Source organism: Rhineura floridana, chromosome 1 (assembly GCF_030035675.1).
Source record: "Rhineura floridana isolate rRhiFlo1 chromosome 1, rRhiFlo1.hap2, whole genome shotgun sequence".
In the NCBI taxonomy this organism is placed as follows: domain Eukaryota; kingdom Metazoa; phylum Chordata; class Lepidosauria; order Squamata; family Rhineuridae; genus Rhineura; species Rhineura floridana.
In genome coordinates, this window is record NC_084480.1 from 32,940,126 (window position 1) to 32,967,888 (window position 27,763).

The 27,763-nt window shown below is 44.0% G+C and overlaps 1 protein-coding gene and 1 long non-coding RNA gene across 5 annotated transcripts; one reads left to right on the plus strand and one right to left on the minus strand.

The window, feature by feature from the left end:
• On the plus strand, nucleotides 1–26,178 carry ISL1 (ISL LIM homeobox 1). 4 transcript variants are annotated; one of them, XR_009761438.1, is made up of 7 exons: nucleotides 9–511; nucleotides 1,672–1,861; nucleotides 6,640–6,899; nucleotides 12,178–12,464; nucleotides 16,500–16,667; nucleotides 18,596–18,717; nucleotides 24,424–24,511. XR_009761438.1 is itself a non-coding variant. In XM_061617621.1 (6 exons), exons 1-6 carry the CDS (start codon nucleotides 484–486, stop codon nucleotides 24,538–24,540), a joined length of 1,050 nt encoding a protein of 349 aa, XP_061473605.1. In that variant the 5' UTR covers nucleotides 15–483; the 3' UTR covers nucleotides 24,541–26,178. The 4 variants fall into 4 exon arrangements, 3 of the variants coding, with proteins under 3 accessions (XP_061473628.1, XP_061473605.1, XP_061473615.1); XM_061617621.1 differs by lacking the exon at nucleotides 18,596–18,717 and having other exon boundaries at nucleotides 15–511; nucleotides 24,424–26,178; XM_061617631.1 differs by lacking the exon at nucleotides 18,596–18,717 and having other exon boundaries at nucleotides 15–511; nucleotides 12,181–12,464; nucleotides 24,424–26,178.
• Nucleotides 24,277–27,718, minus strand: LOC133380422 (uncharacterized). Its single transcript, XR_009761442.1, has 3 exons — nucleotides 26,335–27,718; nucleotides 25,521–25,626; nucleotides 24,277–24,587 (listed from the first exon to the last, which is right to left on the minus strand). It is a non-coding gene; the product is annotated as an uncharacterized LOC133380422 (long non-coding RNA).
• Nucleotides 27,719–27,763: the final 45 nt, after the last annotated feature.

The window sequence follows — 27,763 nt, forward strand, 5'->3', positions numbered from 1 at the left end:
CTGAAATATGATAATCAGAACAGCTGCTTCTGTGTTCCCTCCGGCCAATCAGAGGCGAGCAGGTTTGACGTCCCCGCGGCCTACGTCGACCAATGGCGATCGAGCTGAGTTGGAGCAGAGAAGTTTGAGTAAGAGATAAGGAAGAGGCTGGTGGCCGCTGCGCCCTGAGTCCCGCATAGTGCAGAGCCTCTGCCGCTTGCTTCCTGATACTGACTTTGCCTATGCCGGTGTGGGGGGTGTTACTTTTCCCCCTCACGTTTTTCTTTTGAAAGAATCGTCGTCGTCGTCGTCGTCATAGTAATAAAGGAACAAACTAATCCCAGCTTCTTGGACTGATCCTCAGAGCTACAGATCAAGCTGCCAGTCTCCCCTCCTTTTGACAGCATCTCCCACTTAAAAGAAGCAACAGCTTTTTTTTACCTTGGCGAAGCTCCGTCGCAACCGTGCACCATTTCACTGTGGACATTATACCCTCTTACAGATATGGGAGATATGGGAGACCCACCGAAAAGTAAGGAAGATGTTCTTCGTTCTTATTAAGTAGCGCGAATGGCAACACGCGCTTCAAGCGGTGGTAGGCGAGAGCGACGGAGGAGGCAGCCATTGCGTGCTGCCGGCTCGGCTTGAGCGAAGCCGGAGCCGTCGTAGCGTTCTTGGTTGCTCTGAAGAGCTTCTTGCTTAAAAGTAGAAGAGGAACAAGCGAGAATGTGAAGAAGGAGTTGGGGGGTGGATGACAGAGACGGGGATCGGGCGTCAGTGACGGGGATAGATCTCTCGTTCAGGGCGACCGCTCCTGTGCTAAAATCCTGAAAATATTTGCGGGGGGGGGACCGAATGGGGTTGAATTTCCCGTAAACGTATTAGGGCATCGCAATGTTGGGACGGCGGGAGTTGTAAATGAATCCGTTCATGCTCCCATAGCAGTCGCGGCAGTCACTTAACCTGAGAAGTGTGGGTTGCTACCCTTTGCCTATGAAAGAAGGGCGCTGATTTTGAAATCAATGGGATCTTGAGCTCAGTGGGATTCCCTCCTAAGTAAATAGCGCTTCGGATTGAGGCGCCAGCTGCTCTCCACCGCTCTAGGTCGGTATTTACCAGAACTCCTACGCTACAGAGGTGTATCGGGTTTTGGCAAAAGAGAGAATGAAACTGGCAAAATAAATGAAATTTACAAAGCAAACCTTGCCAGTTCTATCTAGCTCGTAAAAGGCAAACAGTCACAGGCGCGTGCTGTTTCCCAGCTCTTTTTCCCTGTTAAGAATCTTGAGATACAAAATTAATGACATCGCACACGCATACATGCATTTCGGCCCCCCCCCGAACCAATTGTCAAACGGGGGTGTTTTGATTGCGTGGAAGGTGTGTAAAATGTGCACGTTCTAGGTTATGCCAGTCTGCATTTGAATTTGCGTTCCGCCTCCTTTCTAAATGAGGGAAGCCTCTGATGGCACACATTCCAGTTACCATCCTAAAATGCTACTCTGTCTCTCGCACACTCTCTGCGATCCCTCCCCCCCCCATATAAAGCAACACCACCAACAGCAGCAGCAGCAACAACTCGCTCCCAAAGAGTAGCAGCCCTACGCGGGTGATCGACACTAATAAAGTGTGTTTATCGCTGTAGGAGAGCAAACGGTTAGTCAATCATGTCTTTTATTATTTGCCTTTCAGAAAAACGGCTGATTTCCCTATGCGTCGGTTGCGGCAATCAAATCCACGATCAGTATATTCTGAGAGTTTCGCCGGATTTGGAATGGCACGCGGCCTGTTTGAAGTGCGCGGAATGTAATCAGTATTTGGACGAGACTTGTACGTGCTTTGTTAGGGATGGGAAAACCTACTGTAAGAGAGACTATATCAGGTACGAAGCAAACCTTTTTTCTCTTCTTCGCCCGTTCCATCGCGTCGTAGTTACACTAAAAGAAGGCGAGACTGTTCTAGTTAAGGCTTGTTTTGTTTATTTTTTATCTGTATAGGTTTGGGAGAGTCATTTTTTTTAAAAAAAACTTTTTTTTTCCTAAAAGAAATGAAACCGCAATCTCCTAAACACGTTTACCTGGAGGTAAGTTTCTGTTCCGTTAGTGCCAAGAAAATGCGTTCAGGATTTAGATTATTTAGAGATGTGTACACACACACACACACACACACACACACACACACACACACACACACACACACACACACACACACACACACACACACACACACACACACACACACTCTGAGTGAGTGAGTGAGAGGAAGAGATCCTTTAGTGTTAAGCCCTACTGAGTTCAGTGGAGAGCTAAATAGGATGGCATGAAAGCTCAATTGAAATAAATGGTAATTGCACAATACATACATAATAGTAGGGAGGTAAATCTCTCCCCCCCCCGCAATAAATAAATAAATAGAATTTCAGCTTTTTATCTAAGCAGATCTGGGCTGACAGTTCTGAGCAAATGTATTAATAATAGTATCCTAGGGTGCGGATCTGCAGTGGATTGAAAAATGGGTTCCATCGTCGGCTAGACTTTCTTTCAAGGAAAGGTATACAGGATCAGGGTCCTATTCAGATGTATTCTTTCAAGAGACCTGCAAGGAAATTGCTCAGCAATCCACTGATCTTGCCTCCAGGTAAACTTCTTAGAAGCTGGGTGCCCCCCCCCCGGACTGTTAAAATTAGTGGTACTTAGTTTCGAGCAGATGTGTTTGACATCAAGGTGTGAGTGTCCTATTTAAACTCGTGGAAATGTGGCACATAGTTTTGGGGAGGGGAGTGTCGGCTACAGTGAGTTGCCGTTTAGCTGGACCAAATCGTCTTTTTTCAATCGAAGTGCCCCCCGCCACTCCCTCCTCCGTTTAACTCTAACTAATATCTATCACCCTAATTGAAATTAACTGATGGCTTTTGGGCCTGGTTGCTCCACAGCTGCATGGCTGTGTGTACGATATATAATATATATACATACACACACACATTAATAACTGGAAAATAACACTGGCTCAGTTAAAACAGGTCCTCTCCCACCTCTTTAGAAATCAGTAAGAGATCGGGAGAAATGGGTTGCCCCCCTCCCCGCCAACCCCGAGGAAGGATGGTAAACAAATGTGGTCGCGATGGTGATAATTAGCAGTGATAATAATTAATCGTCCTGTTTTCTGGATGAAGGGAGGTTTCTTCAAATATGGGGCTTTGGAAAACAAAAACACTCCACCCCCCAAACACGACATTTAATCTTTTAAATATTAACCCTTTCGGCGCGCTCGAGCTGCCTCTCCTTTCTTATCTTATCTGCCTTGATGAATTGGACAGAAGAGATCAAATTGCCCCTCATCTGTTGGCGAGCAATCGGTACATTTAGATAATGGAGCGGCTTCCTTCCTAGACTGAAAACCTGGGAGCTGTTAAAAAAGAAATTGACATAGTTGGCTACTGCTGACATTATAAGGAAACCTTACAAGGGGGGAGGGGGGAGGGAAAGGGGCTCATTTGTTGTTATTATTCAGCAGCTTTTTGGGGGTGGGGGATGACTTAGATGGCGCTGGGCTACTGTCTCCCTTTCCTGTATTTTTGATCTTTGCAGACGAGGCAAAGGTTGGGTAACCCTAAGCTCGTGTGAGGAGGTGGGGGAGAGAATCCATCTGGAAATTCTCCTGCGCAAGGGCCCTTGGCAATGCAGCGGCGAGATAACTTTCCACTAGCTTGTGTTCAGACTCCTCCCACCCCTCACTTTTTGGGCAGAAACGTTTTACTTAACTCGGAGGATCCTGTTGAATATCCGAGGTTCCCAGCGCACAGATTACTACTTGGAGGTCAACCCTGCTGAAATCCACCGGACTTGCTTGTTGAGGAAACAGGGGTGGCAGTGTTAATTCCTCCGACGGGAAGAGGGTTCTTGGAAGGGAAAGAAAAGGAATGAAAACCCTCTTCCCCCTCGGAAAGTCTGGCAACCGGTGGAGAAGGAGTTCCTCCTTGCTTTGAGCCGGCCTTTGTCCAACAGATCGGAGTGTTTCCAGCGTTCGGTTTAGAGGAGGAATCCCTTCTGCCTTAGCAAAGCTGATTCCCTTCCCCCACTCCCCATAGAATCAAGTGCTAGGAAGAGAAAACATTGTGAAAGATCACCGTGATCCCATTTGTGTCAAAATATCCCATTTTCAAACGAACGCTGGCGCTCCTCGACTCATCTTTTTGTTGAGGCGCTGATCCTTGCAACCCCCTATTTGTCACCATTGCTTTACTCGGATATCAGCGCCACTGACTTGGCGTTGAGGATTGCATTGACTTGGAGGCAAACCCTCTCGGTTTGCAACAGAGCTTGTTCTGGTGTAAGTCAATGGGCTCCGGGATCTCGGCCTTGCTGGTTCTGTGTATTTCAGATAGGACTTATTTGCATTGGCCCCAAAGAAACGCTGTTCCTTTTGGCGTGTGCGCTAGTTAATTTACCCTCCTGTTCTTACCTGAGAAAAGAGCGAGTTCAAGGGGAGCGTGGTTATTTGGCCTAAGATACTAACAAAGAAGCGCTTACAGGCGGGCTTTTAAAACTAGACGTTTATGTCCCGTCTCTGTATCCATTTTTACGAAGGGGCGGGGTGCCCATCGACAATATATGTATATGATTGTATGTGTCCATCTGGGTCCAGGATGAAGCCTAGGCAAAACCGCAGCATCATACTGAGAGCGGCATGTCTAGAATCCATGAATTTTACAACCAGGAGACCATTCTTGGTCTGCCTGAGCTTTAGCGCTCCTGATATCTCCCTGCAGATTTGTCGTGGATGATTCTAGAGCAGAAGGCGCGCTCCCATCGCCTGCAATCCTGCACACGTTTCCCTGGAAGTAAGTCCCATCGAACTCAATGGGGCTTACTTCTGAGTAGACATGCATAGGCTTGCTCCGTTCCATTCCTGCTGTAGCCCTGTTGCTTTCTAAGGAAAATGTACATGCATCATTTCTGTGTGTTCTGAACACACACACACACACACACACACACACACACACACACACACACACACACACACACACACACACACACACACACGTGTGATTTCAATAAGACTACTCCCCATCGGGAATTGCAGCTAAAATTGTTTATCAGAAAACGGGGAAGGCGTGATAAAACAGCTGCTGGGGCCATCCGGATAAAACCTTTAGGACGGCGGTTTTATGCGCTGACATGCATCTGTGTCGACCGAAAGTTTCATCTCTGCCGAAAGCTGGGAAACTTCTATGCATTCCGACCGATTTGGGAGAGCGTCCCCTTGAACTTGACTTACACCCAAGGAAACAGACGGAGGGGTGCCCTGGGCAGTGAGGACTCCCAAGGCAGGCCAAACTTTTTGCCTCAGATCACTGCGAGACCAGCGGGCCTAGAATAGTTGTGGCCACGATTCACAGCTCACTTACTCACCTTAGGATTTCTAAGCGGTCAGTCCTGAGTTTCTTTGGGTGTTTGTTTTTTTTCTAAAGTGTGACGTTCAGACACCTTCTCTTCCGTGATGAGCGGTCTTTAGAGGCACGGGGGTTTGGTTCTTGGATTGGGGTTTTAGTCCACAATCGTTTCCCGCTAAAACAGGCCCCCTCCAGAAAAAGATTCCCCCAGTGTCAGGATGCCCCCCTTCCCAAAACACTACATATTTCACTTAATATATTTCACTCTATATATTTTCACTATATATATAAGGGAAAGTTGCCCATTTCTCCTTGGGGATATGGATTCTCGCTTTGCGAGCGCCTAGTGTGACCGGACACAGTAGCTGTCTTATCTAAAAGCCTGGAGTCTTTGAAAGCCTGCTTTAAAAGGGAGGGAGTTGAGTTGAACTTGGTGGGATTTGCTTTAAAGCCAGTGCCTCGGATCGGGATGTTGCTTCTTTTAATTTCTTTAAAAAAAAAAAAAGTCAAGAAATACTCCTTTTATTGCAATCCTAGAGATGTTTACCCTGAAGTAAGCTCCGCTGAACTCAACGGGGTGAACTCCCTGGCAGAAAGGTGGGTTGAATTGCAGCTTGCAGTGGGCTGACATTCCTCGCTATTCCGTCCAGCCGTTCGCTTTGCTAAACTTGTTCGGAAAGGGCAGCAATGGAGTTTCTGTCACCGCTGTTTCCATAATCCAGTGTATAGGGCAGATTTTCTCTCCCCCCACTCCGATCCAAGAGAGACCCCGAAAAATAACAGAAATAAGAGACCCTCCCCCCAAAAAGCCAAATGTATGTCGGCAAGCTATTTATGGATTTATTTCTATTTTTAAAAAACCTCCCTTCCTCGCTGATGTACGGTCTGAATGTGCCCACGGTCCGATTTCTAAAACAACTCGATTCGAGCGTGGTCAGTAACCGAATTTAGTCTGGTCCGAGCTTTCCGAGCTTCTGGTTTTCCAAAGGGTCGTAGCAAATATGCCAGACAGGCCGGTTAAACCGAAGGCATGTTGGACTGAGGGGCTTCCGGGAGGCTAGAACGCGGAGCCGAGCGAAGGCAGGCAGGAAGGAACGGACGTCTGAATGGGTTGATTCGAAGGGGCGCCCGGAGTGAAATCTTTTCTTCTCTCTTTCTCTCTCTCCCTCTCCCCAACGGTTCCCCCCTCCCCCGTTCTTTTTCCTCCTCTCCCCCCCTCCCCCGTTCTTTTTCCTCCTCTCCCCCTTCTCGGCGGGGCCTGGGCTCAGGTTATACGGCATCAAGTGCGCCAAGTGCAACATCGGCTTCAGCAAGAACGACTTCGTGATGCGGGCCCGCTCCAAAGTATACCACATCGAGTGCTTTCGCTGCGTGGCCTGCAGCCGCCAGCTCATCCCTGGGGACGAGTTCGCGCTCCGGGAGGACGGCCTCTTCTGCCGAGCGGACCACGACGTGGTGGAAAGGGCCAGCCTCGGCGCGGGGGACCCCCTCAGCCCCCTGCACCCCGCCAGGCCGCTGCAGATGGCAGGTACTTCCTGGGCCCATAGGGAGAGACTCGCGGAGAGGGGGGGGAGGTCCCTCTGGGCCTTTGTTCTATGTATCTATTTTCTCTCCTTTTGCAAGCGCTTCTGCTGTTGCTTGGCCATCAGTGGCTAATAATGCCCCCTAGATATGCCCGGCCTTAGGTTCAGTTTGATACCAGCTTTATCCCTTTGCAGAGGTTGATTTACTGCAGAGATCAGAAAGGCTGGGAGAAAATGGAGAAAGAAAGACGAGATCCCTGTGGTTACGATGGCAAAATATCAAGGAAACATATAAACACACACAGAGCAGATGATCAAAGCCTGCTGTCCTGTAAACACTTACTCGGGAGTAAAACTTACTTCCGAGTAATCACATGAGATGCTGCTGCTGCAAATCTTTAGGGGTGTATGGCTATAATCCTGCACCCACTTACCTAGGAATACACCCTGCTGAATTTAGGGAAACTTACTTCTGAGTAGACATGTATAGGATTGCACTAGTGTAAGCACAGCACATTTCAGCAGCAGAGTTAAGAGCACTTCACTGAAATCCAGATGGAAGTTTGCTTAACTTTCTCTGGATCACACCCTTTGCTTGGGGAAGCAGCCCAAACCAGGTAGGTAGCTTTGGCAGAGATGAGTTGCTTGATATTCTTCTTGAATTCTTTCCATTGAAATGAATAGGATGTACAGCCAATCCTGAGAATGTTTACTGGAAACTAAATTCCACACAGTGCAATGGGACTTCCTCTCAAGTAAATGGGAGTCTTGTGGCATAATTTCCTTAGGATTTAAGTGCCTCTGAGTCCAGTGGGATTTTTCTCTTTTGTAAGTACATTGAGGATTGCAGCATTCAAGTCCTTAACTTCCTTTGGATCAAAGCCATCAATTCACATCAACACTCACCTGGGGGTTGGACCTGATGCCTTATAGGCCCTTCCAACTCTACTATTCTATGATTCTAAGTTGGTTCAAAGGATTTCAGGGAAACTCAGTGGATTTCAATGAAACATACTTTCTCCTTGTGCCTAGGATCTCTGCCAAAATACACAAAATGTCTACTCTTCTAAACATCCATTGGTCAAACAAGCTAACACCCTGATCCCTAAACCCTGATGTGCAGTTCAGGTTTATCAATGTTTACCCCAAAGGGTTCTGCTGATTTTAATGCAACACACTTCCAAGTAAATATGCATAGGATAGCAATCTTAGAAATATGTTCTGCTGAAATCAATGGAGCACATGTCTTTAGGTCCAAGGTAATAGATTCAGTGTTGTTAAGGCATATGAACAAAAGCTGATGGGTGAATTGGCTTAAGGCTGTAGCCCTAAACCCCTTCTTTGACAGTAATAGCACAATCCTCTACATGTATATTCTAAACTAAGTCCCACTGAATCCCATGGGAATTGTTTCTGAGTAGACATGTGTAGGATGGCACCATAAGGCGGCACTACTATGTACTTACTTAGGAATAAGTCCCAATGGGGCTTGCTACCAGATAACTGTGTATAGGATTGCATCCTTAGTCCCAATGAACTGAGTAAACATGCTTGGGATCATATTGTTAAGCAGTGGTCCAATAACCATGTATATGAGAGTGGGCCTTATTGAAATCAGTGGGATTTATTTCTGAGTAAGAAGGACTGTGTTGTTAGTGTGCTTAGGATCCAGAAACAGAGTTTTATGGGAGATATGTGGGGTCCAATCTTCCTTTGCTTTGCTTGAAATTGATCAGAAGTCTGCTATAGTCCAGAAGGCATGTAGAATAGTATGCATTCACTGTTGACTGAATTGCCAGAGAAGTAATATATTTAAAATATACCTGATGGCATAATATATAAGCAGAAACATTCACACATGTTTTGTGTGTCTTCTTATCTGTCTGCAACCCTCCATGACCCCAGACAACTGTACCCCTGTATAGTAGTCATATCAATATTTCCGAAGGGGGAGGAATGAGAAGACAGAAGCACATGTTGACCATGGCTGTGTACCTTGCATTACTAGGAACCTATGCAGGGGGCACAATTGATTCAGATGTTAAGGGCTTTTAAGGAGGCAGCCCTTTGTATGCTTAGGTGTTAGACAGAGAGAGTTTCTTTAGAGGAAAGATGCCTAGGATCCTGTTCCACATAGGATATTTTCTCAGGACATTTCTAAATGGGGTGGGGTGGGCTGGCGTGGGCCCATGTGGAAAGCAGGAAAGGAAAAGGGGGAGGGAGAGCAGAGAGGCAGCAGAATGTTCCCCTATCCAGATGAGGCATCACCTTTCTGCCATCCATTTACATTAGATGCTTCCCTACCAGGCGCATTTTGAACAAAATGGGGGGGGGGATGTCAGTGTGGAGGGAGAATCTGTTTCCAAAAAAGAGAGAGAGGCTAATAACTATAGGCAAGCATTTCAAGCTGTAATTTAAAACTGCCAACAAGCTAATCTTCAGTAATTGGCCTTCAAAGGGATTTGGCCTTCTCCTCCTGAAGCTTTCTGTGATTTGGGTGAGAATTTCAAGCTGAAAACTTGAGAGTCAGCCCATGAGCTGGCCTTAGTTGACTCTTTTATTACTATTCTTTTTTACTTGAGCTGTTTCAGTCCCACTCCGCGCCCTGTCTAGGCTTCAAGTAAACAAAACAGAGAATTCCTCATCAAGGGCTTGTAACTTTTAAGCCTTTTCGGCTATTCTTTCTGTTTCTCCTTTTCCTCCCCTACCAATGAAGTGGGGGCAGCAAGAACACTGTTCACAGTGCCATTCACAATTCTCTTAACCCAGGGTAGTCTTTACTTGGTTTTTAATAAGAGGTTGAAGCATCACAGTTGGACCCTTAATTCTAAATGTGTTTTACTTGGAAGCAAGTCCCATTGATTTCAAAGGGATTTCATTCTAAGTGCTTTGTAGGGATAACCAATAGGACTATAGTGTATTTATACCTCTTGAGTCTCCAAATCTGAAATTCTACTTCTAGATCCCCCCCTTTCTATACTAGATATAGCAGATTGAAGGAGGAAATGAGTGGATGGGGAGGAGTATTTGGAACACAGAGAGGGTATCAGATCATCCCCCCCCCATCCCAAATCTGGTTAATATGTAAGAATACAAACCCCTGTTCCCACCTTCTAAAAATATTATCTCAGGTATTTTGTTTGATATGTGGTTGCTGTTTTTGTACCTTGTATTATTCTTGCTATTATTAACAATAATCTGTTGCCAATGCCTTGAGTGCCTGATAATGAGGCAAATAGAAGGGGTAGAAATTATTTTATAGTATAGGAATGTTCAGAAGCAGGTTCTACTAATTTCAGTGGCACTTACTTAAAAAAAAGCACACTTAAAGATTGCTGTATTACATTTTCCTTGACACATTTACTTGGCAAGCAGTCCCCTGCTGAACTTTTCTTCCACAGAAGTAGTTCAGGTTGCAATCTATTATGCACTTACTTGGGAGTAAGTTCCATTGACCAATGAGGGACTTACTTACTGCTGAGTAACCAGGATTACACCCTTCCTTCCGAAAAGAGTTTTACAGAGAAATCCCTTTGCATGTTTCCTTGGAAGCATGTTTTACTGTCTTCAGTGATGCTCACCATGTGTTCATAACATTGCAGCCTTAAGCATGTCATTTGTATTAAGGGAAGGGCTGTAGCTCACTAGTAGACCATCTGCCTTGCATGTGAAGGTCCCAGATTCAATATCAGGCATCTCCAGGTAAGCTTGGGAGCCTCTTTTGTGAAATCCTGAAGAGCCACTGCCTGTCAGTGTAGGCAGTACTGAGCTAGATAGACTAATAGTCTGATTCAGTATAAGGCAGCTTCTTTTGCTCTCTTTTTTTAAAGGAGAAGTGGTTAAAACATTTTCATTTATTTTTGCTCTAATTTTTATAGCACTACGAACCCATTTTCAAACTATAAACGGATAAGCTAGCCCACTTCTTTCCTTATCCATCCATCCATCCATCCACGCACGCACGCACGCACGCACGCACGCACACACACACACCCACACACCCACACACCTGTTTCTAAGTTTAAAATTCAATGTAAAAATCAATTGTCCCACATTTTAGGCTGCAATTCTGTGTCCATTTCGAAGCGAGTTAGCTCTGTCGACTAGAGCGAGGCTTATTTCCAGGTAAACATGCATAGGATCAGGCAGCTGAAGCAGGCTTTTATGCAGCTACACTGGGGAATGTTGTGAAAAGCGGGGAGATGTGGAGTGTAATGGTGGCAGCGACTGGAGGAGAATCATAAAGTGCTAACAGCAATAGATAAACAGGAGTGGGGGAGAGATTTCGACTGAGGCGATTCGATTGTTTACTGTGGCATACTTTGACCTGCATTATTGTATATATTAACCCGGACTGGGCAGATGGCTCAGGGCAGGTGGTGATCTAGATGGCCATTTGATCCCTTTGAGCTTAGGATTCTAGTTCGAGGGAGGGAGGGATTGATAAGAGCCTCCATCTCCCCCCCCATTCCCGTGCTCCAAAGCCCTTGTGATCATTCATCATGAAACGTGAAATGGCGCCCCCAAATTCTATGAGTACTTCCTTCCTGCCCTCCCCCCATCCTCAACACATCGCCGTGGAAAATCAGCTCCTGAATTTCCTTCCTCCGAGCACGTTTAGGATTTCAGCAATCCAGTCCCACCGAAACTTCAGGGCAAGTGTTTTTTTTCCCCACTGACCTCAACCCGAACGGGGGGATTTGCCCACCGAGCGCCGAAGTCTTGCGGGTCCTAAAGGTCGCCAACTCTTGAAGCGCCATGGATCGGCACCTTGGACAGCAATCAATCCATCGGCAGGTCTCTGCCCGCGAGGAGCTTCCCTTCCACAATAGATAACTGGGGGACACAGAGAGACAGGGGGTGTGAGTTACAGCTGGGCACGTGGAGGATTAAGGCGGCCGACAAAAGGTGGGCTTTGAGGAGGGGTTTGCAGGAGAGGAGCGTCCATCGCGGATGCTGAGGAGACTACATGGCATCAAGGGTGGTGGCAAGGGGGGCAAGCGCCCTCCCAGCCAAGGAGCTTGCCCCCCCACTTAGTATATGTCGCCATCTGGAAATATACTTTGCTCCTTCTGTGCCCCCGGCTCCAACAATTTTTCACCCGTGGTGCTCCTGAATGGCATTCCCCGTTGATTCGTAAAGAAAGGTGGACAGGCACCGAGGTCCTGGTGATCGCTATGGGGGGGGCGAAGAAGTTGTAAGGGTGTGTGGGAGGGCGTGTCTCCTCGTCCCCCCCCCGCCACTTACAGGGTTCCTGTTCCTTTCTCCTCCCCGCTCCCACAGCAGAACCTATATCTGCCAGGCAGCCCGCTCTCAGGCCGCACGTCCATAAACAGCCAGAGAAGACCACCCGCGTCCGAACCGTCCTCAACGAGAAACAGCTCCACACCTTGAGGACCTGCTACGCTGCCAACCCCAGGCCCGATGCCCTCATGAAAGAGCAACTGGTGGAAATGACGGGACTCAGCCCCAGGGTCATCCGGGTCTGGTTTCAAAACAAGCGCTGCAAGGACAAAAAGAGGAGCATCATGATGAAACAGCTCCAGCAGCAGCAGCCCAACGACAAGACGGTAAGTGGCGGCCGATGCTTCCTCCCGGCCCTTAGGGGGCGCCCGTTCCTGAACAAGCGGTTCGTCGGGTGAGGCTTTTCTTTGAATGAGTAGATCTCTTCGTTAGTCGGTCTGGCTCGGGGGTTCTGGTGCCTTTATGTTTTGTTTTGTTTTTCGTTGTTTGCTTTGTGTGTGCTTTATAAACAATGCCAAGGACACCAGTTAACTGTGCTCTCTAAACCCAGTGGAAAGACAAATAGAATGTTTTTGCCTTCCTGTGCCTTCCACAGCTGGTATGGCAAGGAAACGGTGGTAATGGAATGCTTTACCTGTTGGGTGAAGAGATATGGGAGATATGATAGCACCCTTCAAGTACATGAAAGGTTGTCACATAGAGGAGGGCCCGGATCTCTTCTCAATCATCCCAGAGTGCAGGACACGGAATAATGGGCTCAAGTTGCAGGAAGCCAGATTTTGACTGGACATCAGGAAAAACTTCCTAACTGTTAGAGCCATACAACAATGGAACCAATTACCTAGAGAGGTGTAGTGGGTTCTCTGACACTGGAGGCATTCAAGAGGCAGCTGGAAAGCCATCTGTCAGGAATGCTTTGATTTGGATTCCTGCATTGAGCAGGGGATTGGACTTGATGACCTTACAGGCCCCTTCCAACTCTACTATGCTATGATTCTATGGATCCTGGCCTATGAAGTAGCTATTAAAAGCCGAGCAGTCCAGTGTGGGCGTGGCTACTCCTAGAGGGAAGTGTGTGGGTTTTTTTGGGTGTGTATGTGTGTTATAGTTTGCAGGGTTTATGGGAGTGGTCTGTAAACTCTTGGTTGTGTACATTTATTTATTTGTTGGAAAATAAATGATCTTGATTATCTGGGAGAAATCCCACAACACTCTACAGCAGCCTGAACTTTTTTTTTTTAACAAAAAAGCACATTGATGCTGCACTCCACACATACTCTAGAACAATTCCGCAAAACTGTAATTAGTCAGTGGGTTACAATTCCTATTTTTTTCAAGATATATAACTGTAATTGGGGTGGAGTGGATCCTTTTTTTAAAAAGGCTTTTGATTTTCTTTCCAGAATTAAGAGTGACTGACTAGCTGGATGTAAACCGATTCTAATAAGAATACTGAAATCATAGATGGAAGGGATGCTAGTTCTAGCTAATATTGAGAGCTGGCAAGCACATTTTAAAAAGAGTTGCAAGACCTTTTGGCATCAATAGAACTTAACTGTAGAATCCTATAGATACTCACTTGAAAGTAAATCCCACTTAAAGTTCACCAGGCCTCATATGCATTGAAGGCTGTGAAAGCATACTTGGGAGTGTTCCCCATTGGAACTCGCCCAGACTTGCAGCGCAATCCTAACCATATCTTCTTGTTATGTGCCTTCAAGTCGATTAGGACTTATGGTGTTATAATATTGATACATTCCATTTCTTGCTTGACAATTTCTAACTTTCCCTGGTTCATGCTGCTTACATTCCATGTTCCTATCTACTTAGAAGTAGACCCTGTTGAACTGAATGTGGCTTATTCTCAGGTAGGTTAGGATTGCAGCCATAAGGCCAAATAGGATTGGCCTGTTTACTTATGGCACCTTTTGCTTCTAGATGTGAAAGTTGTGCAGCCTGATCCTATACCTGTTTACTCATAAGAAATGAGTAATAACTACTGGTTCATTTGGCTTTATTTCCACGTAGGCTGCCTTGATGAATCTGTCCCTAAGACCAGATTTCAGCCAAATACTCATCTAAGGCTGGAATCTTATGCAGATCTACAACACAATCCTACTCAGAAGCAAGTCCTATTACATTCAGTGGGGCTAGGGTTGCAGCGTAGCTGAGGAGCAAGTCTCACTAGGCAGAATGGGAGTTACCCGTGAGTAAACAAACTTAGGATCGGGTTTTCAAATCTTGTGAGCTAGAGCTTTTATAGCAGCCAGAAATCTTCCTAATAGGATACCACAGAGCTGTATGGAAGATGAGTATAACAAATGAGCCATTTGGCCCATCCATTCCCTTGTAGACTTTTTTTTAAAAAAAGGCTGCCTAGTTAGTGAAGTGGAAATGGAAAGAGTTGTGTTTTACCGCGGTGGAATGTATTAAACCCCAATTAGAAATACATGAAGTTGCTCAGACTTAGGAAGTTATATTGGACAGAAACCCTTTAAAATACCTGCAGGGTTTATTTCCTCCCCTCCCCCGTCACAAATAATAGTGGTGGTTAGCCAAGAAACAGTGAGCAAACATTCATTATAGGGATTCTTTGGCTCGGGATCACATTTTCTTGGACAATTTATTTGAGACCAGTTTAGCGTCCCGTTGATGCTAGGGAAATATGGGTCGAGTCCACTGGAGATTCTATATAAGCTACAATCGAGTTAATTGGAAGTAAGAGGACCGAATCCCGTTGTGTCCTACGGAAGTCAGTGGAACGAAAGTGGCTTCAGTCCGAATGCGGTTCAACTGGCCTAGGAATCCCGGAGCATGATTGCGGGCCGTTCACGCGGGTACCTCAACTCAGGGGATCAATGGTGCCTACAGACCGAGCCTAGGCATGTTAACTTAGAAGTAAATGCCTCTCAAGGCCCTTGGGGCTTATTCCGAAGCAAGGTCCAGTTCAGCATCGTTGTCAAGCGACTGGGCTAACCTTCTCTGGTTGCTTTCTTAGAGCTTGCCACGGGGAGAAAAAAGCCGGAGTGTGTCTCCCCACTCCGAACTATGCACAGAAAGGCTGGGATCCTTAACCCCATGTACCTGAGAGTAGGCCCCATTGAACTCAACTGTGCTTGCTTCTGAGTAGACATGGTTAGGCTTGTGCTGCCCCCTAATTTGACTGCAACCTTTCCCTTGTGAATGGCCTATTCATCCGAGTTAAGGGCGCTGAGGATTTAAGGCCGCGATCCTAGTAGGCGCCCGTACTTGAAAGTAACTCTCCTTTCAATCAGTGGAACGTAATCCTGGGTAAATGTGAGCAGAAGTGTGTGTGTGGGGGGGGGCAGAATCCCACCTACGTTGTGATCCTTGAAGTCCATCAAGCTGCTGATTTACGTTTGAGTCACTATGTTTTACACTATAATTACCTTTAAAGTTCCCAGTACACAAGAGCCACTTAACTCAGTGGAAACTTTGCCGGCGCCAGAGGGGAGGGGGTTGTTGGTTACTTTACCAGTAACCTCTCCTTTCAATATCTATCTATCTATCTATCTATCTATCTATCTATCTATCTATCTATCTATCTATCTATCTATCTATCTATCTATCTATCTATCTATCTATCTATCTATCTATCTATCTATCTATCTATCTATCTATCCTGGAGCCACCTCACTGAATGATGCCAAGGCCCCGATCCTCTGGCACTTCCTTCTGGATAAATCTTTTCAAAGAGGGTTGTGCAGAGACTACAGCCTTCCTGGCGGAGAAAGTGGGATGTGAGTTAGGATCGGGCTGAAGTAAAAGGCGTTGTCAAGGTCGAAGTAAAAGGCGTTTAGGGTCAGCGGGCTTCTTTGCCGGATTGTTTGGGTATAGGACAAGAAAAAGATCCTGACCATAAAAGCAGGAGATCGTCCTACACTCTATCTAAGTTCCCTGGCATTTACTCCCAAGTAAGAGAAGCAGCCTATAATGTCAGTCTGTAGTCCCATACGCACTTTCCTGGGAGAAACCTCCATTGAAATAACAGGGGCTTACGTCTGAGTAGACATGCATATATGTGTATGTGTATATGTATATGTATATGTATATGTATGTATGTATATGTGTATATGTATTTATATATATTTATATATATATCGTTGATCAGGACTGGAAGTGGATCCTAATCTCCTTCCCGCCCCGATCGACTCGGCAAAGAGAGGTTGTTGTTTTTTTAAAGAAAAATAACACAAAATTCCGCGAAAGGCAGATTAACAAAGTCAATAAAGTCGAGCGTTTGATAAGCCAGGGAAGGAGTTTATTGACTCTGGGTGCTGCTAGACAATCGCGGTTTCTGAAGCGCGGCCATTCACAGCCTCTCCCCGCCTTGTTTACAGAACATCCAAGGGATGACGGGCACTCCCATGGTGGCGGCTAGTCCGGAGAGACACGACGGGGGCTTGCAGGCCAACCCAGTGGAGGTGCAGAGTTACCAACCGCCCTGGAAAGTCCTGAGCGACTTCGCCTTGCAGAGTGACATAGATCAACCGGCTTTTCAGCAACTCGTAAGTGCCACTTCCCGGCTGCAATGAATGGCCCCACTGTGTGTACAAAGCCCAGCGCGATGCTCCTCCTTATTACTGCCTCAAACGTTATGCATCTCTGCTTAACCTCCCCTCCTTCTCTGGTATCCAGACCTTAAAATACCTGGAGATCAATTCACGTCTCCCCATACTTTTCCACCTTTGTGGTAGGCGGCAATCCTAACCATGTCTGCTCAGAAGTAAATCCCATTGGATTGGGGCTTACTCTCAGGTAAGTGAGGTTAGGATTACAGTTTTAGGATTGGCGGGGGTAGAAGTATCCATAGATTGTCCCTATGCATTGTGGAGAGCCTTCACATGCACAGCATGGCACCATGCTCATTGGAAGGAAAGCTATGCACAAGCAATGGATGGCAACTGTCTAGGATTGTCTCAATTGCCAGTCTGCATAACAGTTTTACAATAATCCGAAAGCACAGAGCTGCTTGCTATGTAAAAAGTGGCTAAGCAGTATACATACATACTGGGGATCTACATACTTACTAGGCTTGGATCATTTCAAAATTAGAAACGTGCAATTGTTGTGGCTGTTATTATTTATTAGCTGGCTAGACTGGGCCATTAGAAATCTCCTCCCAAACCCACCTTTTTTTGTCTTTTTAAGAAATAATTATCTTTTATTTTATTTTTCAAGATATACAGAAAAATGAACAGTTAATCAACAAACATGGAATACATTGTACATACTAGAAGGTATTCCTAGCCATTGGGAGAGAGGCCACTAAACATTAATTCATTTTAATGCAGACAGCAGGCCTCACCATTGAAGAGGCATTTCATCTTCTCTCACATGCGCAGAAGACGGAATATCTCTTTTAAGATGGCCTGTACTGTGATAGATGCATGCATTAGCATAATAACAATAACAACAACAACAACAACAATAATAATAATAATAATAAAAGAATGGTTTTCCCTTCCAAAATTGCTATTTTATTCTTAGACACAATTGTGCAGATTGATTTAATTAAAAACTATAGGGTGAATTGGTCCTAATGATTCCTAACCTTATTTGTAGACTTTCCAGACTGCTTTATAAGGCTTAGCTGCCATCGTGCACACAATTAGGACACCTGAATTCCACTGATGTATGTGGGATTCAAGCAATCTATCTGTGTGGTGGGCTGCAACTTCTTTCTCACAATACACGCAGTGCTTTCTTAATCTAATGTTTTGGTTAGGTTGAGTTGTAATAATGCATGAAAACACTTCCTGTCCACCCCTGGTTTGACCTTTATGACCAAGCAGGAATTTAAAGACAGGTTTCCCATAACCAAATCCAACAATCTAACCACAATGTTATAATCCAAGCTTATGCCTTGCATCCCTAAACTGCTTAAGAATATTTTAAATCAGTCTTTCCAAGTTGTCACCAAGTTAGTTTTGATCCTAAATGTGAGACTAAATTGATACTAGTAGTGGGCATGTGGTTTAAATAGGGTGGTGAGAGTCTAATAAATCTAAAAAGTTATTGGCAATATTGTCCAGAGGGCAACAGTGTTTTAAACAAACACATCCTTCTAAACATGTACACTTTTATTAAATACTATAAATATTAGCCCCTCGTTTCCTCCTATATACACGTTTCATATTTACATGGATTACTTTTGTACTGTATATTGTATTGTTAGCCTTTAGCACAGTTTGTTCAAATGTATTCTTTAGTCCAATTATCTGCAATTTTTTTGTGCCATAAGAAGAATATACTTCTAAACATCCATTGATCAATAAATGCTTTTATTTTATCTTCATGGTGTAAAAATGTGGTTATATAATTTCATGCAACAGTTGCATAGTATAAATGGGCTGGCTTTCTCCAAAAAGCCAACAGGAATTTACCAATCAATTCTGTTCTTAACTCACTTCCTTATGCCTACATCATTTGGCAGCTCATATGGGACCATATCATCTGCAATACTTAAGCCCAACCAGGTGATTTAAGGACAGAAGTTCAACCTTAACTCAATTTCCTGGCCTAAGTGTGTTAAAACCAGATCTTAAAAATAATAAGGTATGTTATGAATGGTTTTTCAGTGATTAATCTTCATAGTAGCAATGGTAGAACATCTAATGACTGGGTGCAAAAAATGTCTCCCAAAAATATAACAGGATAAAGTTTTGTTTTGGAAGATGCATGTTGCAAACTCCTCCTTTTTTTAAAAAAAATGAAAGCTTTAATTCTTCTAGGAGAAAAATGCCAAAAACAATTCCATTAAGAATTATTGTGTCAAAATTTATGTCAGAACTTCATTTGGTGTGCATAGGATTGCAGCCTCAGCATTATTGAATTCAGGGGAACTTACTTCTGAGTAAATACATTTAGACATCCCCAGATTTTGTTGTACTGGAAGCAGAAAATACAAATGGTGGTAAAAATATTATAAGCTCAGTAATCATTAATGTGCTTTCAATTAATCTGCCATTTAGGATAGGCTACTTCATCCTCTTTCAGGGTAGGGGCTATTTAGTTTTGCTGCTTTATTCTGGGTGTGGGCAGAATTATCATGCTTCAGACCATTCAATGCAGCTTTTAACAATATAGGAGATTTTGTCGGAGAAAATGAGTCTAGGGAGACACAATGGAAGATTCTAGGACATGATACAGTGTGAAAAAATTATGTCAGCATGACAAATATGAGTAAAAGCCAAGGGTGGGAAGAAAATTACATTTGAAATTATTTTTGACAGGAATCTGCTAAAGGAACTGAAGTCAGGAGGCATATTGTACCCACATGCAGTGCCTTAATATAAAGTCTAACATCTTATTCTTACTTATAGTGAGCCTTATCAAGAGCCATGCATTGCACAAACAGTTGCTTTGGGGGTAGGAACATTATCAGGGGTGCCCAGCAAGGAGTGTGTGTTCAGTAAAGTAAACCCCAGAATCCCTTGCAATGTTGCAGAGGATTCTGGGACACGATTCTCAGAATGTGAGCAGCTGCAGTGTTCCAAGGGATTGTGGAACATTCCTTTTGGATTGCATAGCACAGCTGCTTAGAGAATGGAAATGTGTTAGACTAACCCCGATCCTCACGCTCCAGTGATACAGTCATTTAACTTCAATTCCCATTGGGGGCTATTGGCTTGCTGAAGTTTAATAGGAGGTAGATTGCAGCCTGTTTTTAAGAGAATAGAGGGCAGTTTGAATCTGTAATTCTTATCAGCAGGATTTTGTAGTTTAAACCAGTGGGGGAAATGGGAAAAAACATGTTTCTTATTTATCCATTTTCTCAGATTTAGTGATTCCTCATGGGCAGAGGGATGGTTCCACCTGCTTTCATTGAGCAGAGGGGATGCCTATACATGCACAAAGGATATGCATGCATAGAGCCTCCTACTCGATTTGAATATATAGGTAATCCCATTCTTAAAGGAGCCCTGTGTGAGTGGGCAAACAGGACTCTGGGCCAGAGCATTCTATTAAGTTTAATAGGGTTTACATCTAAGCAATGTGCTTTCCATTGGAGTGCAAAGTCTCAATCCATTGCAACACACCCAAAATAATGAGCAAGTGCTCACCACACTGTGAGCAAGCACCCAGGAAGAAAGTCCATATTAAATTTAATTATTCTGGATTCCCTTTAATATGTGGAAAGCCATGACCAAAAGAAGATTAGCCAATTTCTCAGTAGCAACTCAACCAGGCCACAATCAATTGCTGAGTTTAACCCAAAGGGTTACTTGGATTTAAACTGGTATGCTGGTTTTCTTGGAAAGAAGCCCCATAGAATCTAATAGGGCTTATTCCTTTGAAAAAAGGATTGCGGTCCCAGCATTGGTCTATAATACTAAAGCATATAAGATGGTAGCTCAATGGCAAAGCATCTGCTTTGCACACAGACAGTCCAGATAGGGCTGGAGAACCATTGTGGATAATATTGAGCTAGATGGATGAATGGTCTGACTCAGCATAAGGCAGCTTCCTTTTTTGCTGTATTTCTTAGCCCTGCATTCTACTAGCATCAGTGGGATTCAATTTCAAATTTCACTTTGAATCAAGGGATTAAGTTGAAATAATTTTTATTTGAAAACAGAGAGTTGTCCAGACTGATGCTGACCTAGAAGCAAATATACTGGCTGGGATCCTAACATTTTTGCTTCATGAACAGAAGAAGCTTCTGTTCATGGAAAGAGAGTTGTGCTCATGGAAGATGAAGACGCAAAAAGTTAGGCTCCAGTCCATTAATTTTAATGGCATTTCCAATCTATCTTTACTATATTGGTTTCTCACCAATCATTTGTTTGCCTACAGTGCAGACATATACATCACATGCACTTAGAAGTGTCTGCATCAGTTGTGAGAGATGCATCCATGTATAATTTCTGGCTTGTCTCTTTAAAAACATAGAACAAAGTGTCCAGACCTCCCCTGGTTGCTACTTCTATGTATTTGAATAATATAGATCTGTGCCCATCAGAGCTGGTGTTTTGCTCTTGGGTACTTGTAACCAAGCACAGTACATTTCATAACAAGCTGCCTGGTGGGCCACTTAATATGCTACCATTTTCTTGCACAAAAACCACTTGTCTTTAGAAAAATATGTGAAGCCTGTAATAGTACTTAGCATTTATATGTGACTCCTATGTGTTATCACAGCATTTCTCAGTAATCCTTACGACAACTCTGCAAGGTTGGTCAGTATCATCCCCTTTTATTGATGTGGTCCTCAAGCTGAGAAAGAGTGGCTGATGACTCATTGCCCTTAGAGAATTGGTGGCAGAGGTCTTATTGGAACTGGGGATGTCTGGTTTACAACTCAAGTCTCTTATAGTGCAATGCTATGCACGTTTACTCAGAAGTAAATCCCACTGTTTCCAGTGATGCCTACTTTCAGGTAGGATTACAGCCATAGCCATTACTTGACATCACTCTCCTTTGTGTAATTACAAGTCTTGTATTGTAATATTGGACAATCTTGAATATGTGATATTTATTTGCTGAATGCTGGAAAGATATGACTTGGTTACAGCTTCCTTTACCAGAGGTTGTACACTGGATGTACACAGAAACATACACATATGACACTCATATGTGTAGATTCACATATGATATTCATATGTTCATGCACAAAAGCACATTCTGTGCAGCAAAATTGCAACAGATGATGTCACTCTTAGCTATTATTATTTAACTGCTTTGATATTTTTATGAACAGCAGAATACAAACATTTTTTATAAATAAATTATTTTTATTATATGTCCCACCTTTCCTCCAAGGAGCTCAAGGTGGCATACATGATTTTCCTCTTCCCATTTTATCCTCACAGCAACACTGTGAGAGACAGTGACTGGCCCAAGGTCACCCCAGTGAGCTTAATGAATGAGTCAGTATTTGAACCCTGGTCTCTCAGGTCCTAGTCTGACTCTCTGACCACTACACCGCACTGACTTATCCCACTAGTTAGTTAGTTGGTGTATATACATTATGTTTGTATTCTTCCTTTCCTTTATGAGGTTCAGGAAATGCAATTTAGAAAAGGCACACTTTGACTTCTTTAGAATTATTTAATGCTGCCTTTTTCCATATTTATATCTCCAAGTGATGCATTATAGATTAACCTTTTTTCTTGTGAAATCCAAATTGTGTTTACTCAGAAGTAAGCCCTTTTGATGTCAAAGGGACTTACTCTCAGGTAAGCACATGTATGACTGCATTTTTGGAGTAGTTTTCATTGGCCCTGGCCTGATCTAGATAACTGTGAGTCACAGAAGACTTCCTGTTTCATGGTTCAGAGAATAAAAATCTCCCTCAGCTCTTAGCTATAGAGATAAAGAAGAAAAGAGCATATATTTAGCATATCCCTAACCTGGGAGCTCACTTTTGAGCTGAGTCATCACAATACTGATCACCTGTTGGTTTGTTAGGGGGTGGCCAAGAATCCACACACATACAGCACTTGCAAGGCAGATTTTCCTCTGAAATTTAGCTTAAATTTGCACACGTGTGTGTGTGTGTGTGTGTGTGTGTGTATGAATGTATGCAAATCTTAGCAAATCTGTGTCATGGGCCTGTTTCCTAGTCTTTTTGGGATGTAGCAACATTCCTGTGTCAGGTGTAATGGATTTGCATCAGAGGAGTGGATTAAAAGCACCCCCAGCTCTTTTGACTAAACAGTTGATCAACACTGTGCTACTGCCTTCATATAGAAACCCCCTTCACAGCACTGAGCATATGGATAGGAAACTGCCTTACAATGAGTCAAAACTCCTGGTTAGTGTAGCAGCTAGCCCTGGGTTGTCTCCTCTGACATGCAGTGGCTGTCTAAGATACCAGAAAAAAGCTCTTTGTTGTCAGCCCTGCTAGCTAATATGGAGACTTATGGGATCTTGTTCCTTCCTCTGCTTGATTTGGAGCATGAACATTTTGCTAGAGTGTGTGGCTTTTAACCATGAATACACTTTACTGGCGTTCATCTTCATGGAGAAATCTGCTTCCATACATACATATTATTTTTGCTTTGATTGGAGCAAATGCCTTCAATTGATTTCCTCTTAAATGAGTATTTTCTTAATTCTGATCTAAGTTGAGAGGCCAGTATTTCAAACAGAGCCGATAAAAGTGTAAGCAGAAAATTACAGGGGGGGGGGAGGACTACATTTACCAAAGATTACATAAATATTGTAATCTGTTCAACTAGCTTCAGGCTGCTTGTTCACTGTTCCGAATATGTGATCAGTACTATCAGCTGTAATATAATATAGTGAGGTTTTATGTAGTATAATGATTAATATGCTTTAATTTGGATTCCTGCATTGAGCAGGAGGTTGGACTGGATGGCCTTATAGGCCCCTTCCAACTCTATGATTCTATAAGAGTGGTGGTTATGGGCATTAAATAAAAATGAAATAAAAAATCCTGCTTTAAATTTCACCTCAGGTCTGAACTTATTAGTTCTGCGACCTTACATACTAACACCTGGGAGAAAATCTCACTGAACCAAGTGTGGCTTACTTCTCAGTAAGCATGTATAGCACTGTACATATCCTAAGGCAGCCTTCCCTAACCTGGTGCCCTCCTGATGTTGAACTACATCTCCCATCATCCCTGACCATGATGACTGGGTCTGATGGGAGTTGGAGTCCAACAACATCTGGAGGACACCAGAAGGTTGGTGAAGGTTCACCTATTTCAATCCACAGTTCTCTCTGCCTCAGTCTCTGTCTGAAGTATGGGAATAATCATATTGACCTACCTTAGCATAATCTTAAATTCCTTGATTTTATAAGTGTGGTATTTGTCCAACTTTCAATATTCCATCCATTTTTCAATTTCAGAACTAATTGGTTAGCAATGTGTTATTTTCCAAATGATAAATATACCATTTGAAATGTTCACAAATCTACTCTGAGATAGTAATGAACTATCCTGGTAACACTGGGATGGAAGATATATACTGAATGCAAAGCTTCATATGAATTTCTGCAGATAAGCTTTGTATTTCCATTCTCCCTCTGTGGCTACAAAAATAGAAATTGTAAACTCGTATTAAAATAGGCAGAATATGAAATAGTGATACTACATGAATTACTATCATAGCATTTATATATATATAATAATATCGCAAAGTACATAGTTCTCTCTATAAAGTCTCTACCCTGAGCAATTTACAATGAGTGCAATAATAGTTTGAAAGCCAGAGAAACATATTTCCATTTCCTTTTTTTGTTTTTGTAAACTTTTTCTTTTTTCTCTCCTTCCAAAAAAATGTTTGGCAGGTTAATTTTTCAGAAGGAGGCCCAGGTTCCAATTCAACCGGAAGTGAGGTAGCATCCATGTCCTCTCAACTCCCGGATACACCTAACAGCATGGTAGCCAGTCCTATTGAGGCATGAGGAACAGTCCTTACGATGGTGTGGTCCTTGAATCTTTTCGCCCCCTGCTGGAGAGAGTGGGAAAGCTGTCACGTTGGGGTACTTGAGAAAAAAAATAGAAAAGTAAAGAAAAGAAGAAAAGTATTTAAATACAACTGTGTTCATGAACCTAAAGCAAAGAAAAACTCCATGCACTGTCTGGGGAGTCTCGTTTGTTCGTTTTGTTTTTTGTTTTGTTTTGTTTTGTTTTGCAATGATAAGGTAGCAACACTGTGAAGACAATCATGGGATCTTACTAGAATAATACTCATTAAAAGCAAATGAAAATGCTTTCTTTTTAAAAATAATAATACTCTAACCCCCCAAAAAGATCGTAGGAAGATCAAGAAGGATTTTTTTAAAAAAAGACGTTTGTGAAACGTAGAGGACTTGGACCTTAGGATCTCTATCCTTTCCCAAATGGCATCGTTCAGTGACTGCACATCACCCAGAAAACGCCTAGTGTGACCGCCCCAACTCGAATGGTGCTCTTCCTATACTGGCCTTCTCCCTTGCCAACCCCCCCCCCAACAAAATAATATCTATCTATATATCTTTAAAAAGGAACTCTGATAGGTTGTGTTTCCCAAGATCAACAAAGGACAATCGCTCCTCTCTCCCTCCCACCCCCCTTCACGACAGAAGAACGAGCCATTCAGAAGGTGGAGCAGCAAGCGGTTTGGAATTTCTCTGTTGTTGATGTTTTTTCCCAGTTGACTTTTTGCAACAAGGAGGTTGTGGGAACGTCTGGGTCTCTCTCTCTCCCCAATAGCATGTACTGTAGCTTTCCCCTCTCTTCTCCCCTTTCTTTCTTTTCAGGGGTGGGGTGGGGGTTCTGTGGAAATCCATCTTCTCTCCAGAGACTTATTTTAATTATTAATTTAAAGGAGGGAGTGGGTTTTTTATTTTTATTTTTAAAAAATAACATCCCAATTTAAATCTTCATTCGCAACAAGGTATACCTCTCTTCGGCCACACATGGAAACCGTCTCTTGGGGCTGTGTTTTTGACTGGCATCCGTTCAGTAACATTCCCCTTCCTTTCCCCAAAGATGTGTATAGTTCTTGGCTAAAAAAAAAAAGTTTTTTTAAGAATGTTTTTTTTTTTTTTAATGGACTGGGTTTCTCTCTCACGTTCTCTCTTTTGCTGGAAATAAAGAGGGGGAAATACTTTTTTGTTTGTTTTGCTCTCGCATTGCAAAAATTATAAAAGTAATTTATTATTTATTATCCGAAGACTTGCCACTTTTTCATGTCCTGGTTTGCGGTGTGTGTGTGTGGATGGGGGGTTGGTTGGCCTGTTTTGCTTTCTTTCGCTTGCAGGTTTTATGGGGCGCGATCCACGCGGGGCAGTTCTACCCTGCAAGCCCCCACTGGATGGATGGATGGATGGTTGGGGGGTAGATAGTTCTTGTCCAGGAGAATGTAGCGGTGCATTGATCCCAAAGAAAGAATGAAGGGTGGGGAAGGGTTTTTTGTTTGCTTGTTCTTTTTTTTTTTTTTTAGCGTGGTCTTTGAAATTCATGTCAAATTCTTTATGGGACTCCCCCTCCCCCTTTTGATCTTTTTAATTTTCTCTCCTTAAGTATTATGTGAAATAAAAAAGCCGTATGTAGAATGATTATATCTTTCTTCAGGACTATTTCACTACATAAAGGTTTGGTATAGAGAAACAATAAAATAATTAAGACTGATCAAAGTGCCCTCTTTTAGATATATAACACATAATAACAGAAATATATATACCGGACGTATTTACAAATTAGCTGCTAAATACCTGAAATACTGTAAAATATTACGCGGCTAGCAGGTAGAGCCGTGCGACGAGGTGGGATGTGATATTTTATTGCACGTATTAACCACCAGCGTATAAATTTCAGTTTCTGAGCTTTGCAGTGATAATCCAATAAATACACTTTTCTCCTCCTCCTGTAAGATCTGAAACAAGGGGACAAAACAACAAAGCCAGCTGCTTTCTTCTGAGCCGATGCGCCGAAACTTTTCCAGTAGCTGGTCGAGCCAGGCTTAACTCTCCGGGCCGCTTCGGAAAGTATCGCTTGAAGGAGCGCGGGGAGTGAAAGCGTCCTCGCCGTGTCTACTCAAGAAGTAAGACTCACGGGGGTCAGTGGAGCTTCTTGCCGGGGTAAGGGCGTGAGGACTGCAGCGAGGCACTCCTTCCGCTATCTGCCGGCCGCCTTTCAGGGCCAAGCGCTCCCAGAGCGCTTCTCCTAAAGGTGAAGCGCGCGTGGTTGTGCACGCTCGGTGTCAAGACCGCGATTCCTGCCCCCGTCATAAGCGGATGGCTCTTTCCTTTCCCCCCCGAGGGGAGAAATGTGGGGGACCCCAGTCAGGCTGCTCCGTCCCCCCCACCCCCAGGTAACAAGAACCTACAGCGAGCACACAGACTCGCGCACGCATGTGGCTCTCTCTATATTATGCGCCAACGTCTCCTCTTTATGATTAAGCGATCTGTTTTGTTTTACCGGGGGGAGGGAGAGAGGAAGATAAGGGGGCTTGCCTTTTGCTTAGCAAGTGAAGGATGGCTGTTATTCATCAGGGTCTGCTGTCAAGAGCGTTGGAAAATGCTGCAGGGGAGACTCCGGCTGGAGGGGACGTGGCGATCCGTGTTTGTTGTTTTTCTTGGCGACTTCCGTTTTTCCTTTAGGCTTTGGGAGGAGTGGGAATGCCTTGCAGTGTTGAAAGCTGGGGCGGGGGAGGGAAGCGAAGGGGAGAGGAAAAGGGTCGTCTCATCAGAACAAAGGTGCGATCCACATGCCTTTTAAGACAGAATCCTCCTCAGCAGGGTAAAGTCGCCTCCCGTTTCCCAGGCTGCGCTCAGTGCGCATTCGCTTGGAACTTGTTCTTTCCAGTGATCACCTACATAGGATCGGGCTGCGTGAGAGAGTCCTGTGAGTTCCGCTTTCCAACTCTGCAAGCGAATCCGAATCAATCTTTTGTTAAGCCGCCGTTCTCGATTTCGTCCCGATCCAGGACTGGGTTAATGGGAAGTAGCTAAAATAAATGTGATCAGCAATCATGGGCAGATTGGCATTTTAAAAAAGCAAGTTCTCTCGAGAATGATGTCAAGTAAATGGGGCTTGGCCATGGCACTGGCGTCCTACAGGCTATTAAGCCGCAACTCCCCATGTCATCCTGCTGATGCGCTGATGATCAGTTGCCTTCGGGTCGCTACTTTTCCGCTGGGC